General features: G+C 41.7%; 1 protein-coding gene across 3 annotated transcripts in view; it reads left to right on the forward strand.

Moving 5' to 3' along the window:
• The window catches only part of LOC148831859 (nucleolar protein 4-like), a 117061-nt gene that overhangs the window by 7236 nt on the left and 89555 nt on the right, over nucleotides 1-20270 (forward strand). For all 3 annotated transcript variants that reach the window (XM_088919294.1, XM_088919295.1, XM_088919293.1), the window contains exons 2-5: nucleotides 8572-8721; nucleotides 15304-15415; nucleotides 16475-16587; nucleotides 17317-17449. In XM_088919294.1, coding sequence (XP_088775420.1) covers nucleotides 8572-8721; nucleotides 15304-15415; nucleotides 16475-16587; nucleotides 17317-17449 — 508 coding nt within the window. The remainder of the gene's footprint in view (nucleotides 1-8571; nucleotides 8722-15303; nucleotides 15416-16474; nucleotides 16588-17316; nucleotides 17450-20270) is intronic.

Raw genomic sequence — 20270 nt, forward strand, 5'->3', positions numbered from 1 at the left:
GACTGGGTGAAACAGTGCAGTTCTGTCTGGGCCTTGCAAAACATGCTCACAAGTCATTATTCTCCAGCTTCTGGATAGTGTATTATTGAAGGTAATGTACTTGACAGACAGTCCCTGGGTCAAGTTCACAGAGTCTTTTATTAGCTCCATTATTACTGTTGCATTTATTATTATTAATAATAATATTTTCAGTGCCGTTTTTTTCTTCATATTGTGTATAATTACAGTGTTTTTACTTGTTTTTACTATTTCTGCAGTATTGAGCTCTTTGCTTTCTAGGCCTATTTGGAAGGTTTTGCTTCTGCAGTGTTTGTACTTCTGAGTTTCTGGCAGGGAAACAGTACAGTATCTAACAAGGTGGCAGGATGCTTTGGAGAACACAGAAAGTGGTACAATAGACAGTGTTGGGAAAAGGTTGTTTTTTCTTTCAACAAGTGAAACAAAGTAATAACAGCAGGTGTGAGCCTAGTCAGTACCTGGGTGGGAGACCTCCTGGGAAAAACTAAGGTTGCTGCTGGAAGAGGTGTTAGTGGGGCCAGCAGGGGGCGCTCACCCTGCGGTCCATGTGGGTCCTAATGCCCCAGTATGGTGATGGGGACACTATACTGTAAACAGGCGCCGTCCTTCGGATGAGACGTAAAACTGAGGTCCTGATTCTCTGTGGTCATTAAAAATCCAAGGGCATTTCTCGAAAAGAGTAGGGGTGTAACCCCGGCGTCCTGGCCAAATTTCCCATTGGCCTTTACCAGTCATGGCCACCTAATAATCCCCGTCTATGAACTGGCTTCATTGCTCTGTTCTCCTCCCCACTGAGAGCTGGTGTGTGGTGAGAGTACTGGTGCACTATGGCTGCTGTCGTATCATCCAGGTGGGGCTGGACACTGGTGGTGGTGGAGGGGAGTACCCATTACCTGTAAAGTGCTTTGAGTGTGTTATTAAAATTTCCTTGAGATCTTCACAGTATACCTTGCAATGGACTGGTGTCCTGTCTTGTGTGAGGAGTGCCTCTCTCCCTGTCCCTGCTGATGTTCGAACCCAAGCACATACAGTAGTGTACTAATGCACCACTGCCTAGACAACAGATACCTGAGCTGTGCTGAAATACTGGGTTCCCTGCTGTAGAGCAGTTCTACACTGTCTGCACCTCAGAGTGCAGTGATGTCATTTCTGCAGCCGGCTCTGTGCGTGAGACCAGTCACACTTGTACAGTACTATCTGCCTCGAGGAATAGACAGGTTTCTAATCTACTCAGTAATAAATGAGTGATAAATGGGCAGTTACAATAAATTCTCCTTTGAAGAGGACTCTGGGTCTTTATAAACGCAAGACTTCTCCTGGGATGCAGAAATATTAAAAGTCAGAAGCACGGGATTGTTAAAAACAAAACAGTAAATATAAATCGATCCTAGTTATTTGTAGAATGCAGTCACTTTTCTGCTGGTGCCAGAAGAGACAGATTGCTTCCTGGTTGTACTTGTTGCTTTTTCTGAGAGTGTACAGTACCTCTGGAAATGTCTTTTTTTCTGTATACGTTTAGTTTGAAAACTGCAACAAATGAAACAAAATGGAAAGTACTTTTTGTGGGCACTGATCATTAGGTTACAAAACCAATGACACATCTCTAGAAATATACAGTACGTGCAGTTTGTCTGGCAGATTACTAAATTTGAAAATATTTTGTGCTGTTTGGACACTGTTGCCTACCTCTACGTGAGAATACAGCTATTGGTGTTTCATTTTAACACTTACCTTTGAAAAACAAGTCTTTCTGTTTCTCCTGTCAGATGTCCTTGCTCGATCCAGTTTAAACTGGACGTGTGATCTTTTGAAGGCCAGTTGCACTTCGTACAATAATTAATGAAGTGACCGTGACACGGTTGACTTAAATAATCAACATCTGTTGTGTGATGAATTCTCAGCATAGGTTTTAGTGTAACACATTTCTAAACTTTCATCTTAAATGCCCCTCCAGTTTAGAACACAGTGTGATGCTTTTCTGTTTCTCTGTGTTCTCTCCTGCCTGTCTTGCAAATGACTTCACCAAAGCTAAAATGGATGCAAAATATGTCTCCACAAAACACAAACAGGAGTTCATTACAATGTTTTTATTTTTAATATTGTTCAATCTAAAGAGAAAGAACTCCGATGCATTAAACGTTATGAGCTGATGTGTAGCGTAATCTGAATGTAAGCTGTTCATGTCAGAACATGGCAGCAATTGTGGCTGTGAGCTCTGCATTGATTTTATTAGCAGTGTAAAGGCTAGAGGACAGCTTATAACCCTGCTGGCACACGACACAAGAGTTAAGACAGCCTCTATTTAAAGCTTATTTTGTTAGGCTACTCTGACAAATTGTATTGACCTTTGGATTTGGAAAAGATATCTCAAATGTGAGCTAGGAAATGGTATATTCGCTTTGTAATTTATATTAATTATCTAGATTGTGGTAGTGTCAGTAAACTAGTTTCCAGGTTTGCTGTCACTATCCAAACAGGAGGATTAGCAAACATTGTAGGAGCTGCAAAGGAAATTCAGAAGGATTTACACAAAATGCAAGACAGGGCAAACAATCCTGGCAGATGACATTTAATGAAATGTACAGTGTTGCATGCAGGTAGCAAAAAAAAATGCCTAGAAATCAGATCTGAGACTGAGCTTCAGGACGTTATTTACGAAAATAATACTTTTTCATAGTTCACTTTTATTTTCCCAGAAAGGGTTGTACAGTAGGTGTCTGGCTACACAGCCATGTTGTCGAACCTGATATCCTGGCTTCTTTCAAGAAACGCAGGCATGAGATCTCTAGATTATTTAGCTATAAGCTACTGTACAAGCAATCCCAAGATTTCCAACCTTAAGATCTGAACTGTGTTGAATTTGTATTTTTTCTGGGTTTCACAGGACATTAGAACATACTTTAAGTGGCTCTGTTGAGGTGGTGGTTGTTGGGTGCCTGGTTATGTCAAAAACAAAACAAAGCAGTTTTTGTCCCTGATGATATTTAGCTGCTGTAATTTGACCATGCCATTCTGTCTGAAGCTTTGTCTTACAGGCAAATCATAAGACCAGGCGCACTGTGATCATTTCTGTATGCCCTGTGGATAATTGCTCTGCATAAACTGTCCTCTTGAATAAATGCCTACTTTGGGATGCTGTCAGAGATATTCAGTTGCCTGTCTCAATTCCCAGATAAATAAAGAGTTTTTTTTTAACCTTGGATTAAAACACTATTCCTTGACATCTTTTGGTGTGCCAAACAAAGGCAGTAATTTTTTTCACACGGTGTGAAACAGAGATATTATTGACATAGGACAAAAAATACTTCTCCCTCTCAAATGAGGGAGAACAATTAAATTAAATGGAGAGTATATCTTACTAAATCAACACAATTGACCATGCATAACAGACTCCTGAATCCAGAAACTTAAAAATGTACTAGTGTCCAACACTGTTTTTCTGCCTACTATAATTTAAAATGTTCTGTTAGTGAAATTGAGTATGCAATACAGAGTGAGCGTGACATGTTTGACAATTTTTACAACTGTGGTTGTTTCTGTAAAAAAAAGAACTACAATACTGCTGAGCAATGCTTATCTTACCCGCTCCATATAAAAAAAAACACATCATTTCCTTTTATATGGAGTAAATTGTGATCTAGTGTACCGAAAAATGAAAAGAGCTTTATAAAATTTCCTCTTATTCAATCTATATTGCAATAAAGTAGCACACCATACAGTGAGTGCTATAGATAATAAAGAATGTTACTGTATGTACACAGGCTTTGTCTGGACCACACAATGCTGTAGGTTTGTAAGGATGAGCATTGCATTTGTTTTGAAAATAATAGGGTGTAGAAATGGTATTTTGATTTGAAAGACGCAATTAGAAAGATTTCAATTAATCAAGGGTTTCGTGGTAAGGAATTGTAATTCCTACAGTTAATGTGGGGGATCTCAAACTTTTTCTGGGCACTGACCTGCCATTCCATTCTATGGCTCGAGAACCCCAAACCAAGGAAATGTACAGTATGAACATAATGGCAAAAGTACGCATTTACAATGAAATACCGTAACAAGATCTCGGTTCTGGAATATGGTGTATGAAGGGAATGGGCCAGTGTGGGACAGGAGGGAACAAGAGGAGGAGTCTCCCCACAGTCCGTTTGAGGTGATGCCAGATGTTGTTGTTGTGTGCCCTGCGTGTGGTTCCCTATTGCAGTTTGCATTAGGAATGCCATTACAATTTCAACACAAATCTCATGACACATAACACATTTAAGTTACTTTGGTGTCTGCTTCAGCTGTGCTATGTTTCACGTTTGCATTTTAAAAATTGTTTTTATTATAGATGGGACCTCATAAAGAGTGCTATATACTGTAAGTGCACGTACCAGACTGAACTGGATAGAAACAAGTAGAAGGTCTTTTTCCTCCACATAGGAGACTGATAAGATATGATCACATACTTAAGAAAGATATACTTAAGAAAGTACAGTGATAATGGAAGACACCACACAGAGAAAAGGGGTACCACACAGCGATACATCATAAAGACTTCAGCCTTAGAAAAAACAATATATGTGAAAAAAATAAAATGACAAGAAATGACATGAATTCTGGACCTGGGGTGCTATTTTCCCAGAAGCCAGTTAACCTACTGTACCAGTATGGCTCTGGACTGTGGGGGGACACCGGAGCACCCGGAGGAAACCCACACAAACACATACGAACTCCACACAGATAGCACCCCAGGACTTGAGCAAAGGACCCCAAAGCTGTGAGGCAGCAATGCTAATGACAGGCCATTAATAGTAATAAAGTTAATACACATGATAAAATTCACAGAGCCCCACAGAGTGCTCTGCTCAGGATTTTCCCGTTGTGAATATTGAGCTACTGAAGGCGTGAAAGAGGGAGCTGGCGTCTATGGTAACTGCAATAATAAAGGTCAACCCGAATCATCTCTACTCTGCTGGGTTTAAAAACATGACAACAGTCCCCCCCCTCCCGAGTTGTCAGTGATAGAGTTTTCACAGAAACAGGTGGACTGAAAAGCCCTCGACTTCCTGCCATTGTGCTGAACACAGTGCGGCCACACAACACCGACTGGTAAACAGCCACTGTATACAGCACCAAGTGGTAACACAGCCCAGAGCATCACAGTGTAGAGTAACGATAAAGCTCATTATCACTCAATATCTTGCACACAGAAGCATCAAATAAAGAGCTGAAATGAAACAAAACATGAGTAAAAAATGAGGGGTGTTAAACCCTGTTTTTTTCAATAAATATAAAGCAATATCTTTTTACCAAGTGCAAGTTTGGATATGTTTTGATGCAAGGTAAGAAAAACATGAAGGAACTTCTTTTGACCTCAAGAGTCGTACTTGTAGCTGTAATATCTTTTCTGACCTAAGAATGGTAACAAACTAGAAGAGGCCATAAGGCCCCTCTAGCCCATGAAGTAGTTAGTAGCTAATTGATTTGAGGCTCTCTTCCAGCCATTTCTTGAAAGAAGTCAATATTCTTAATGGGGTCTTTCATTAGACCCCAACTGGTGCATTGTACAATTTTAGCTTAAATTTCCTTTAGTGAAATTCCGTGTTTTTAACTAAATATCCTAAGATTTTGTTTGCTTTGTATTGCTCCACACATTGTCAACATAAATATTAATCTTCTTCATTACAAACCTCGGAAAGATCAGCGTTTCCCATTTCTTTTAATCTAGTTTTTATTCATTTGATTTAGTTTATGTTTTTCGCTACCTGCTTGTAATATTCTACAGTACACCTGTCTACATTAAACACTATCTGCCAGGTGTCTGCCCAGTCTTCCATTTAACTGTATCTATGTATTTGTTCAATTTCAGTGGCTGCTTCTGCAGTGCTTATTAATCTTCCATTTTTGGTGTCAAAGTTGACAAAGTTGATTTTCAGTACCAAAATCTCCTTCGGTGATCTTCACTATTTTTTAGAGAAGGGCTCTTTCTCCAATAAGTCAGTTGCTCAGTTTTGTTTCCTTAAGGTACAGTACTACCTGGTGGGTGTTTGCCGTTTTTTGTGTAATGGCATTCAAGATTGCTGCACTTAAGAGCAGAACATGATGAGTAGGAAATTAAACTTTTTTGAACCACATTCATTCAGCCCAAAGACAATCACATCTCTTTTTGGGATTTTGTTTTTAAATTGACTTCTGATTCCAAGGCACTCGCCTTCCTTTTCTTGTGCGACTCTGCCTCTGTATCTGCGATGGTGCTTCCTTAGGGCTCTTAATTTTATCAGGATCTCTACCTTTTCCATTGTTTGATTTGGGATTTATGAACCGATCCATTTTGTTCCTCCTTAAGCTAGCACGTTTTCTCCATGATGGCCGCTACTAGCTTCTCTAGTGCTGGAACCCCTATTTGAAACCTCAGCTTTATCTTCATGATGTTGGATTATGATGGAGTGTTTTCACAGGGGCCCCATGTCATGAGCCACGCTTTCGGCCAACAGGGGCTGCCAGTGGCTTGTAGGACCTCCAGAAGAAGAACATCACTGATATAAGAGCCGTGGGCCTAGTACAGAGCTCTGTGGTACTCCACTAATTACATCACTGATAAAGAAGAGTAAGAGTAGTGGTCCTTGTACAGACCCCTGCGGTACTCCCCTAAGTGCATTAGCCCACGAGACATTCGCCCCTTATCCTTACTGTTTTCTATCCATTATCCAGTTCTCAGTCCAAGCTCACACATTTCCCTACATGCCTACCATCTTGAATTTGACCATTAATCTTTAGTTTTGAAAATTGTTATCAAAAGCCTTGTGAAAATGGAAATATATTGTACTGTATGGTCTGTGTGTGCCCATGAATATCGTTGGTTGTTCACAGTTATAGTTAGTGAAGCATGATCCCAAATTAACAGTATTAATCTGTTTCCTAGCTGTAACACCAATGAAAAAATGAACATTTTCCAACAGAAACCTTAAATAAATTCTTAAGAAAGAGTCGCAGTCCAAAAAGCATTATAAATCAGAAGCTCTAGATTGATTTCTTTATGTGCCTTGGTGGTATTTTGAGGTATTTCTCAATTAAAATGTTGGCTTCACAGAAAAATAAAACCTGTTTGACTGAAGCTGTCATTCAAAGGGACTTGCACATTTAAACAGCTGGGTATTTTACTGGGGAGTTCTGAGTGAAGTACGCAGCCCCAGGGTTCAGCAGCAATCCTTCTGCAATAAACATGACAGCATAATGAAAGCAAACTTAAATTGTTTCACCACAGTTCATTATAGTGAAGCAGCTGTACCTCTGGATATTTGGAAGATGGACACTCTGGGGTTGGGTCTGATGAAAGATAGCTGTGATGTGTGCCTACTTAAGGAAATAGGGGCTTTGTCTCGTATGGTGATTTCATGCTGCATCTGACCCCCACCTGAATATACCCTTCACCCCGTCTTTTGCCAATCCCCGGAGAAGCCTGTGAAAACCCAGGTCCCCTGCGTGTGCTCTATCTACTGTAGGAGTGGAACAGGACCCTTGTGGAAGGCTGACCTTTGTCGCTGTGAACCTCTGTCCCAGTTCATTTGAACTATTCGGCTGTTGTCTTTCCTCTCTCATTCCCTCCAGGACTACAGCAAAGACAGCATGGCCAGCCTTTGTTGCCTTCAACATCCCGAGAATCTACTGAAACAACAGTAGTAGCTTCATCACAATAGCTTGCAATACACAAAAAGTCAAACCAATCCCAGCTGGTCTGGCAAGCAAAGACTAACAGGAGAACTGTATTTAACCAGCTCTTGCTCTGAGATGCTGTTTTGGTGGTTTGGCCTGGTATATTATATTGGTTAATGATGGGTAAACTGACAATGCAATGAGGTGAACAGTTGCATTACTTACTTTATTTTTAATGGGGCGCCTTCATGATTTTTCAAATACCATTCGAGAACACATGTTCAGATTTTGATCAATAGCTTGAAAAGACGCTGTTTGTTCCCCCCATACAGTAGATCACCCGGTGGTTTTCTTGCTTTCCTTAATTCAGTTTTAATCTGTTTTATTTTGTAAGCACAGTACAAAATGTTGCACAACACAACAATATACAACTTCTGACTGTTACACTATTCTATAACACAACAACTATACCATTGCAGAATATTAAATTATACTATAACACAAGAACTACACCACTGCAGACTGTTACACTATACTGTAACACAACTATACCACTGCAGACTGTTACACCATACGACAACACAACAACACAACAACTACACTACGTCTGACTGTTACAGTATACTATAACACAACAACTATACTACTGCAGACTGTTACACTATACTGTAACACAACACTATACCGTAACACCGCTGTATCGTATCACTGCGGACTGTTGTGCTATTACGCTGTTACGGCAAAGGTGCAGTTCTTGCAGTCTGTTGAAATTATTGTACATCTGCAAACCCAAAATGGGGGTAATTAGATATTATTTATAATGTTGTGAGAGTTCCAACTTGGTATTTTTGCCCCGAATGAATATGAGCTTGTTGGTGTTTGCCATATAGCAATCAATATGTATTTCTTCCTTCGCAGGATGGCGTAGGCATAGATGAGAAAGTATCCCTAAGACAAGTTGCTGTCGTTGAGGATTTCTTCGACATTATTTACTCCATGCATGTAGAAAATGGAACCAATGGGGAGAAAACGCGGAAGCATGCTGGTCAGAAGAGGACATACAAAGCGGTAAATTTCGAGCTTCAAGAAAACCTCTCTCTCTGTTCTTTTTATGCATGCGGCTTCCCAGTGGTGCTGTCTCACAGGGCCTGGGTCCTGGTTGACTTTTGGCTTGGCTACCTTCTGTGTGTGATTTCTGGGTTAATGTCGTTTTTCTTCTGGTGCACCACTTTCCTCTGGTGTCCCAAAGACATGGTGCACTGGCTAGACTAATGGATGTCTTTACATCGTCTGAGTGTGTGTGTGTCCTGCAATTAACTGCTATTACCTCCAGGCTTCAGGCTGCTGCAGGCTTTACCAGGAGTTAACTGCTTTCTGATAATATATTGATGTGGCGTTTTGTGAAGATTTCACGGGGTAAATGCTTAATTCCATGTAGTTTCAGAGCACCTTGATGTAAAAAAAGACATGGATGTCTTGCTACATTTGTAAGGATTTAATCTGTTTTACACTCTCTGAATATATTTTATGTATGTCCTTGAATGAAACTTGTGAAAACGGAAGAAAACAATAAGAAGCAGAACTACAAAGAAAGATATGGCTGGTTCTCATGTGAAATGGTGATAATCTACGCACAGATCCGTCTGTCAAGTTTGTGATTCACACAAGGCTTGGGGAACATCATATTAATTACAAGTGTATTCTGAGTGACTGCTTTGATCACAAGGTGTTACAAGTAGGAATGCAGTGGTTTGTGAAGTTGTACACTGAATACCCAAATTAGAGGAAGGCTCCATCAATTCCTGTCTGAAAGTGTTCAATGGTAATTCAGAGTAATTCAGAGGAGGAGGTGGAAGAGGCTCAGTTGTTGTGGGGCCTCATCCTGAGACCTGGAAGGGAGCAGTCTGCGAGCAACACTGAAAGCCATTCATTGTGAAACCAACCATGAAGCTCCAGGCTGCAGCTCTGGGAAGAAGAAGAAGCACAGACATGAGCAGTGAGCAGCTAGTGAGGGCCTAAGGTTGTAATGAGCGGACAGAAGTTTTCTGTCTACAGAAAAGCTTCCTCACACCTGCACACTTGTTTTCATTTCTGTGAGGAGTCTGTGGGCTATGATCTTCACAGGGGAACACAGAGCCTGTGGACTGTGACCTTCACAGGGAACACAGAGTCTGTGGGCTATGATCTTCACAGGGGAACACAGAGCCTGAGGACTATGATGTTCACAGGGAGCACAGAGTCTGTGGACTATGATGTTCACAGGGAGCACAGAGTCTGTGGACTATGATCTTCACAGGGAACACAGAGTCTGTGGACTATCATCAACACAGGGGAACACAGAGTCTTTGGACTATGATCTTCTCAGGGAACAGAGGGTCTGTGGACTATGATCTTCACAGGGAACACAGAGTCTGTGGACTATCATCAACACAGGGGAACACAGAGTCTGTGGACTATAATCTTCGCAGGGAACACAGAGCCTGAGGAATATGCTCAACACAGGGGAACACAGAGTGTGTGGACTGTGATCAACACAGGGGAACAGAGAGTCTGTGGACTATGACCTTCATAGGGCAACACAGAGCCTGAGGAATATGATGTTCACAGGGAGCACAGAGTCTGTGGACTATGATCTTCACAGGGGAACACAGAGTCTGTGGACTATGAACTTTGCAGGGGAAGACAGAGTCTTTGGACTATGATCTTTGCAGGGAACACAGAGTCTGTGGACTGTGATCGATACAGGGGATCACAGAGTCTGTGGACTATGAACATCACAGGGAACACAGAGCCTGAGGACTATGATCTGTAGAGTATACCAGAACAAATGGAATATGCTACAAGATGCCTTCCTAAAAACCCTAAAACCACTCATAATTTTGTTTTTCCTAACATAATCCAAATAGGGAGCTTTGGTAACATGTAGTATCAGTTTCAAATGCTGCTTACAGTAAGTTTGTTTTTGCATAAAATAGAAGCAAAGCATTCTGTGAATATTTATGCAATTTATATCAGTGCTGTGTTAAGAATTCCTTATTTTATAGATCTGGGTGTCTTTGACTGTGCCCTGAATTCACTAACAGCCACTGAAGCACATATCTAATGGTTAAATACCTGTGTCGGTACTGGTTAGGTTCTGACGACTCCCTGTTTATGTAAACACATTTCTAATTTCAGCAACTATCACAGCTATGACTACGGCGATGATGAGTTTGATTAGTAATAATAGTTGCATTTGCATCCCCACTGTCTTTTATATAGTATTTCTGTTGTGGAATCACACAGATAATGTTTATTCAGTGTCTCAAAATGAAGACATTTGTGACTAAGGAAGTAGGATGTATTTTAATTGAAAACACAATGCAATCTTCATTCTATTACTGTACCTTCTTATCAGCTGGACCTCCCTCTGTGTATATTGGGCCATTAAATGGTTCTGACAGTCTACCTCATGTCCCCGTTCTGACATAATAACACCCTGTTACCTTACTAGCAAAACAGCCTCCCTGGAACGATTTTGTATTTTAAATAGTTTTTTTTAAATTAGTTAATAAGTTTGAATTTCTTATACCATACTGAGCTCTCGGACAATGGTGAGCATCATGACTTCCATTCTTTTGTTAATCATGAGCGTTCTGGTCCACTGACAAGCTTTTTCTGGGAGTTCCTGACTGGTCCAAACCTAAGATTCAGTTCAGCTAATAGCGGCATACAGGTGAATCCCCATCTATTAGGGACAAAAGGGGTAGCTTGCATGCTTATTATTGTAACTCACATTATTTCCTGAGCCTGCTTATTAATGCACTGAAATTTTTATATCCTACCGGCTAAGCTTATTTTTATATATCATAAGTATAAATTGCTATTTAAGTATTGTGTATTTATTATTGGATTTGGTATGCGTATTAATTGGTATGCTGTTGTGAATATGAAAGATATTTATCATTGTGAAGGGGTTTGTGAAGAGCTCCAGTCTATAATTCAAAAAAATAATAACATTCCTACATCAGTAATGCATCACCTATTTTCACCCGTAATTGTTGATTATGCATCTAGAAGGCATTAGAGCTCATGTTTCATTTTTGATCTCCTAAATGACAAAAAGTGTGGTGTCTCATGGGTTTTAAGAAATGCGTGCTTAAAAGGCAAACAGGTTTGCTGGTTTTAATTACACTGGATGAGAGGTGCATTTTCACAAATGAAAAAGGAAGGGTGCTCTGGAAATGTTGCTGTAACATGAAGTGGTTAGGCATCAACGGTCTATCAATAGACTCCAGCAGCACAGTCAACCAAGAGGAAGCGAATGTGGATGCCCCACACCCGGTCAGCAGTGTGTGACCACTCAGGAGGGACCGAATGAGGGATGTTGTCTGTAAAACTGTCCCTATGGCTACAAATCGGTTTGGACGTCATGAAAAAAAAAACACAAACCTGAACTCTGAGCTCATCAGATGGGCCAAAGCTCCTCCAATGGCAATGTCTTGCCTCCTGGGTGCAGTGCTACATCTTGAGCGTCTGTATGGAAAGACAAACCCCTGGAGTTCATCCCAGCGCTCTAAAATCTCTAAACAAGATGCAGAAACCAGGAGGCCAGCGTGAGAATACAATAATGCCTGCCACTTTGTGGCCTGTTCTGTCAACGGCACAGCCTTCTTGACACGCTTGACACACCATTTCGCTGGCCATTGGTGAATGGGGTTGAACAGGGGCGAGTATTTCGCAGGGAACAACGTAATAATGTAATAACTCCCAAATAACCCCTCATCGAAGCCCAGTACGTCACGTAGTGTTATTACGGTAAGCAACCTGCAATTCAGTGAGCGCGCTGGAACACCGAAGGCTTTTCGAGTCAGTCTCAGATTGAAACATCGTGATCTGACCTGCTCTGACGCTTGACCCAGCAACGTGTTGTTTAGATGGGTACATCCGCCACACGCCATCAAGTAACCGCCACACGCCATCCTGGCTCGGGAGTTGTTTTTCAGGATGTGGGAAAGAGCACGCTTGTGATTTGTGTGCAAGACACCTGCCAGTCTCTTGGCACGCGTGTGCTTTGATCTAATGATGGACATCTGAACCAGGCCACACCTGACATTCAAACCCCCCTGTCAGACGAGCCTTTGCAGTTTATGAAACAATGTTGCTCTGATTGTTTATTTAGAAGCTTGTGTCCAGAAAGTGTTGCGGGAAAACTGCATAAGGAGATTAAGGTGCTTTATTATTGCTTACATTGTGTTCTGTTTTGGGATGAAATTAGATGATTTTTTTTCTACTATTCTATAACACAACAACTATATCATTGCAAAATATTAAATTATACTATAACACAAGAACTTTAAACATTAAACATTAAACATTATCTGTTTTGATAATGTAATATTGATTACTGGAAGAGGGAGAGGGTGAAAATGTGCAGTCAAGTTCTTAAGGAGCTGTTGTACGTCTAGGGAACAAAGATAAAAAAAACTGGAATAAAAATACAGGAGTATTTTATGTAATAAATATTTCTCACAGTACCTCCATAGGGAATGAATTGAAATTAACAGCATTCAGACTAGCTGTTGTCCGCAGTTTGTTGGCTACAATCACTAGAATCATTTCTCTACCCTTAGATGTGTTGGATAAATGACTACAGTGGGCATGGTGCCAGTAGTTATGCAGCCAGCGTTAAACAATGATATTTTGAATTTGTCAAAGATAAATTAAAACTTAAACCAACTACAATAACACCGATAAATGGCAAACCCAGAACTTGATTTATTGTTTTTTGCTGGTCAGAGCCTTCTTCTTTCTATGGAATAAAATCCTGCAGAATTTATTTGAAAAATTCTTCATTAAAAAACACACACATTAACTCGATCTTAAGTTGTGGTTCTGGATTTCAGACATGATGATGTTCCACATTTGCTTCAAGTGATTTTCCTTTTACCTGTGAGTGTGGATTTCCTTTTATCGCCTTTAACACTTGGATCGGAATGCGAATCACCCCAGACTTCTCCGGATTCGTTTATTTTAACCCTAATCCACTTGGTTCCACAACCTTTCCTTCCCTACAGCGCTGTTTCGTTACTTGTGCAATGTACTCTTCATGAAAACTGGTAATAGTGGAAGTCTGGACTCAATGCTTCCCATAGAGAAACATGATAATACATAATGGCAGCTGCCCAGAAAGAGAAGTAGGTGAGCCGGTGAAAAACGAGCGCTTGCTATGGCGGCATCACCCTCTGGATGTGGAGTGGCGTTACTTTGGAAATGTTACTTGCAGGAACCATTAGGTCACACAGCTGGTATGCTGGCATTGCCGACTCAATTGGACACCAGCCACTGGCCCATGGTGTTTCATTCTCCACCCACCACGCTGGAACCTCCAGTTGTTTCTGCATGGCTCGGGTGACAGCAGTGACTCTCATACTGCACCAGGAGAGTGAGGAAGAGCAGGACACGTTTTCCCAGCCTGCCCTGCTGTGGATCCCTTCCTGCCCTGATAGTCGGCCAACTCCACATCTCCTGACAGGACTGCAGGTGCCAAGCGGAGGAGCAGCGCGGCTCTTACTGACATGACTGCCAGCCGGCGGGCACCCAGGAGGGCACAGAAGCCTCCTCTGTGCCGAAAGAGCTCTGTCTGATTAATCCCAGATCTGCCTTGGTGGTGCATTACTCACAGTGTGCTGATCACAGTCACAGTCAGCTAGTGACCTCACCCAGCCAGGCTCAGACCTGCAATGTCTAGATCAAAGAGCTCAGCCTGCACTCAGACCAAGACCTTTTACTGCTGGAGCCATCTTGGAGCCCTCAGATTTCAGTTTTTGGTGATAAACTATGACATTTAATTTCTGGGAAACCTAGTTTACAGAGCAGATTTACTGTTAGTCACTATTGAATTTTGATTACTTCCGGTTAGAAGATTTATGTTTTCCGGATCCATTGAGATCGCACTCTCAGGACAGACTGACACCTTAGAAGTGTTACGAAGCGTCTTTCAGGACCCTATGCAGACGACACAATCCGGAAGGGAGTGAACACACACAGGGGGGGACGAGGAACTGGGCTGGTAGATGAACGGGGGGGGGGGGCATGACAAAGGCTCTCCGAGGGGCATGGTCCAGGCAAACTGTCCAAAAGGGAGTCCAAAGGGAAGTCCAGTGGAAGTGAAGGTCCAGAGCCGGGTGATCAATCCAAGATGAACAACACAAAGTTAAAAACTGGAGTGGGATCCGGCGAAGGGTCGGGGGGAAGAAAGGGGAAACAGAACCAGGCGCTCCAGGTCACGGGCTCGGCTGGTTCAGGACACCCAGGGGGTGAATGCCGCCCGAGCCGCGGAGGTAGGGCGACTCGGTGGTAGGCGGGCCTCCGGGCGTCCATGTTCCAATGCAGAGCCCAGAACAGAGTGAGTGTCTGGCTTTTAAAGGTGGGCTGGAACAGGGAGCGGGAGCACAAAATCAACTAAAAAGTGAACGAGCCGGAGTGCCCTTAAGGGGGAGGGACTACAATCGTGAGAAGAAGTTAGAGTATGATTTGCTTTGGGCTGTTTATAAGATGATGTGGAGATCTATTTTGTGGCTTTCTCAGGGACTGGAGTGTTTGATGAGGTGTTTTTGTGCATGTGTTTTTTCTTGAGACAGAAACATCCTGATTTGCCATTTGATTTAGATTTCAGAGACTTACGCCTTCCTACCACGAGAAGCCGTGACGCGGTTTCTAATGAGCTGTTCTGAATGTCAGAAGAGAATGCATTTAAATCCAGATGGAGGAGATCATAAAGGTAAATTTACTAGTGATTCAAAAGTACATTTTTTATCCTTTTGTTCTAAAATGACTTTATTTACTGAACAGAAACTCGATTATTAAACTTTGTGTGTTAAATATAGCAGCAAATTGTAAAATAAAATTTGGCAATACAGCTATTGCATTGTGTACTAATCAGTTTAAGAAACTACTTAGACTAAATGTAATATTACTTGTGATTCAGAATATTTTTGTCTCATGAACGCAGGAAAGGTTTGCAACACACTTATATTAAAATTAGTTTTTACTGGAAGAATGCTTAAAATCAACACAACATTACACAAAAACAAATGAACTGCATTTCTATCTATATCTAATGTAAAGGAGTAGTATTTAATCAAACCTAAAGGTGACATTTTTACTGCTATTTTTGTGGTTCATTGGTAAATCAGTAAAACCTCAAATTTTATACTGTAATGGTTGATCACTTGTCCTAATTTCATACTTAGGCTATGATGATAATGAAAATTTCCAGGAGTTTGAAAAATAGAACTCTTAGAAGGAGCTTCAGGGTAATGGTGACATTTTAAGAACTCGCAGCGTGATACAACAAGAACTAGTTGATATTATTTCCTATAATTCATTAAAGAATAGAAGATGGGTACTTGAAAAGACAGTTGTGTGGAATCGGGGGAAAACAAACTGTCTCTACAATGAAAAGCAACAGATTCTATTCAACTGAATTCCATCTATCTACTTTCTAACCCCTTCTTCCAATTCAGGGTCGCAGGGGAACCAGAGCCTATCCCAGCAAGCAACGGGCACAAACCTAATTGGCTTCTGGGACAAGTGGCCCTGGTGTGAGTGTGTCTGTGCCTGTGTGGGCCCTGTGATGGACTGGCGTCCTGTCCAGGGTGTACCCTGCCTTGTGCCTACAGTATGGCTTGCTGGGACAGGCTCCGGCTCCCCCGCGCCCCAGAATTGGAAGAAGCAGATAGAAAATGGAGGGATGGACATCACAGAAGTTACAGTAAGGAGTCTGCAATACAGTCTCTGCACATTACAAATCACTTTGTGTGTCCTTTGCCTTTTTTAGAAAACGGGAAACCACCTACGTTGGTGACGAGTATAATTGACTATAACATGCCGATCACGATGGCCTACATGAAACACATGAAGCTCCAGCTGCTGAACTCCCAGAACGATGAGGTAAAAGAAGAGATTTATGCTGGGCTCCTGCATGCACCGAGATAACTTTTGGATGGGTTTGAGTGATTGGGAGGGCCTATCGTGAGCTACGAGGTGTGCAGCAGAACTGTTTAAGATGTGACATGAGTCTTCGGAATGATACAGAAATCAGTCGGTTATGTTCATAATTATCCTTGAAAGGGGAAAGACTCCTAAAGTGCATTTTGCTATGATTTGTTTTTTCAGAAAAACATCTGCCTCAACAAGCTAGATACAATTGTTAAGGGAGAAATATAGACTGGATGATGTCTTACAAAAGTACATTTCTTGTATCTTACGAAATTAAAAAAGATGCCTAAAAGTTTAGCCCAAAAGTGTTATGGGAGTATTCCCATGTTCAGAATGTTATGTAGTGAATGGATTGAGCTATTCAGCAAAAAGAGAGAAAATAAGTTTATGCGATTTCAAAGGGAGTTTCCTTTTTCCATTTCTGTGAGAAATGGCAGTGGCAGACTGAAGGAGAGGGCTTTTTGTTTAAGGGAATGTCCTTCTAATGTTAATGGTATCCTTGGTTTTTGTCAAACCTGCTGCTTATGTGTGTCATGAGTAAGATAAAAGGATGGGGGTGAATAGGGGTGTGTGACAACCTGAAATTGCACTTACAAAGGGAAATACGTGTGCTCTGCCCTGCACCATCTGTTGGTTTTCATATGACGGCGAAATTCATTTCATGCACGCCCTGTGTTGTAGGAAGACAGCTCTCTGGACAGCGACGAATTCGACATGAGTGACTCCACGCGGATGTCAGCAGTGAATTCTGACCTCAGCTCTAATCTCGAAGAGAGAATGAGCAGCCCGCAGAACCTCCACAATCAGCAAGATGGTGAGTTTTCGGCTGCGACGAAGGACAAGCACAGGCCTATCAGCATTTTACAGAAAGAGAGAGATAGATCATAGCCTTCCTTCAGGCAAGTCTTTTCTCTTACCATACCTCTAATCAAGTTAAAAAAACTTCTCCTCATTTGGGTGATAATAAATATGCGTTTATCAAAGCCATGACTATGAAACACCCATATTAATGAGAAACATATCGTGTTCATTTGAAGCACAACTTGATAGGGAACAGCTCTATTCAAGAAGGCTTTGTTGGCAAGCCTTTCGCCCTGATGCTGCACTTGATATTATGACTTTCAGCTGAGCTGACTATTGCCAATGTGTGGAACGGGTTATTACTCGCCAGCGCGATAAGGTCTGATCTGCACAGGTTGTTTTGAAATGCAAATATTTCACTATCATAATAGGTCATAATGATGTCAGTCAAATTGTAGAACTTTTGTTGAAAGCAGGAAAAAGATTGTTTCATATTCTGGTCATGCAAATGGATTACCTAGAAACACAGTTGCTTCATATGAGACTGATATAAATAGACAGATAAATAACATGTTTATTTACAGACAGGTTCATAAATGAATCCCAGTAAAAATAATGAGAGGGTACCACAAACATCAGACAATTTGTATACAGTGGCAGCACATCAGGTGCTACTTTCACTCCAACCCTGGGCGTAGCATTTTGCTGTGAACTGGACCAGTGTTTCCATCCGTATTTGGAGTTTGCTGACCCTGTTCCCTGATGCTACTCCTTCAAGTTTCCGAATCACCCTTTTGCTGTGTTTAGGGTGACGACGGTAGCAGTGTGCACGGAGCATGCTTTTTCCTGTGTACCGCGGTTCATCCTGGTCCAAAAAAATTGACATTCAGCGTCTTCACGGTATGGGTTGAACTCAGATGGAAAGCTGGGATCCCCATGTGCTTGTGTTAAGCGTTTCATCCCTCCTTTGGCCCTAGTCTTGTGGGAAAACCCTTGCGAGGAGCTTTAGGCCCATGGATGGATGAAAGAGAGGAAGGCATAAGCAGCAATTGTTGAGTGTGTACTTTTGGAGAGGCAGTAGGAGAATATATTTCAGAGTCACTGGGGTGTAGCTTTTCATGCAGCTGTGGAGAATAAGACCAGCTGATCGTCTAAACTGCGCAGCAAGGTTCTTGAAGCTGGTGTGGGTCCTGATGTGAAGCTCACTGCTGGCTGAGGAGCGTTTACAGGACCTCCCTTGCTCCCTCCACATCTGATAAGCATGCACTGCGGTTGCTATGTCGTCGCAAACCCCAGGTCTCGCCACAACCAGGCGAGAGCGAGAGTTCCCACGAATTGTGACGTGATGCGGCCCTTCCTGCTCACTAGTCCCTGTAATGACTAATGTACTGTGATCTACGAGCAAATAAGTACAGGTTGTGCAGCAGACATTTCACCGCATTTCACATGTTCCAGCATGATCTGCATGCAGAGCAATATTCCTATTGGCTTAGAAGAGATGTATTCACAAGCCTGCTTCTTTACAATGTTATATCGCGTCACCAGAGGTTCTGTTGCTTCGTTCTGACTGTAGAATATGGTGCTGCGCAGACCTGGAAATGTAGTCTATTTTGTGATGTAAATTGGAGGTTTTACAAGTTACTGTGTACATTTTACTTTTATTGTGGTTTGAAATGCGCTCATCAATGCAGATTCTTTATAATGCGGTTCAACTTTCATTAATGAAGGAGTTTTATACAGTGGATTAGTCCTAAGAAGTGAACCCTGTAGGACAAAAAAAGATGATAGAGGTTCTGTGGTATTATACCACACTGTACTGTACGTGCCACTGTGTGTGCTGATCAGAATGTCACGTACAATCATCACTATGTACAATTTCAGTTATAAGGCACATCTGGAAACAGGCTTAAGGGAGGATTCAATGAGAGTCGATTCCACTGCGAACTGTATGAGTTGGATTCTGACAGGTTTTAGTAGCTTCAGAAAGGAAAAATGAAAAATATGCTGATAATTGGTACTGTAGGTTAGAGGCTTTTTAAAATGACACTTTTGATGGTTGGGGGAAACCAAGGTAGTCTAGAGGGAAGAGCTGATAGGTTGTTTTTCTTTTACTCTTTTATGCATCATTTATGTAGTTGCATACAGTCACATTTTATTAGGCTCCTTAGCCAACTGCAGCTGCTCAAAATGACAACAAATGAGCCTTGTGCTCATGCTCCAGAGCAGCTCTTACTAATTCACCTTGTGATGACATCTGAGAAATGAGTCTTCTTGTAAACACCCACCACAGTGGGCAATCCCTTCTGTTAGAACTCAGATTAGTGCTTTTTGAGTGCTCCTCCAGTTACCACTGTATTCTGGATGAAATTAGCAAAAATGCACTGCAGCAAACCTCAGGGCTGCACAGAGCAAGTCTCTACAAGAGTTTATGCTGGTGTTTTTTACATGATTGCATTGCTTTTAGAAGGCTACATGAATTAATTCATTAAATCAGGATCTGTTGTTTGTCTAATTGCATTTGGATAAAATAATGCCTTGTGTCATGCTGCATAATATTAAACACACATGGGACTTTTGTAGACCACGCATGTTTTTTGTGAAAGTTAAACTGTATGCTGGTATTTCAGTGATCAGATTAAAAGGATTGTGGAAAACCGGGGGCTAAGGTCTATGATCCAGCGAGCGGGAGCCTGGATCATGTCACTAGCTGACTGTGCCCAGGATTCTCCGAGTAGTGGCTCTGTGCTACCAGAGGCAGAGCTGGGACAAGTCTGGCGAGGCTCCCTCACTCTGCTGCAGAACAGCAAGCCCTGACACGTGTCAGGCACCTGCAC

This window comes from Atractosteus spatula, chromosome 6 (assembly GCF_055471065.1).
Source record: "Atractosteus spatula isolate fAtrSpa1 chromosome 6, fAtrSpa1.hap1, whole genome shotgun sequence".
NCBI lineage: Eukaryota > Metazoa > Chordata > Actinopteri > Semionotiformes > Lepisosteidae > Atractosteus > Atractosteus spatula.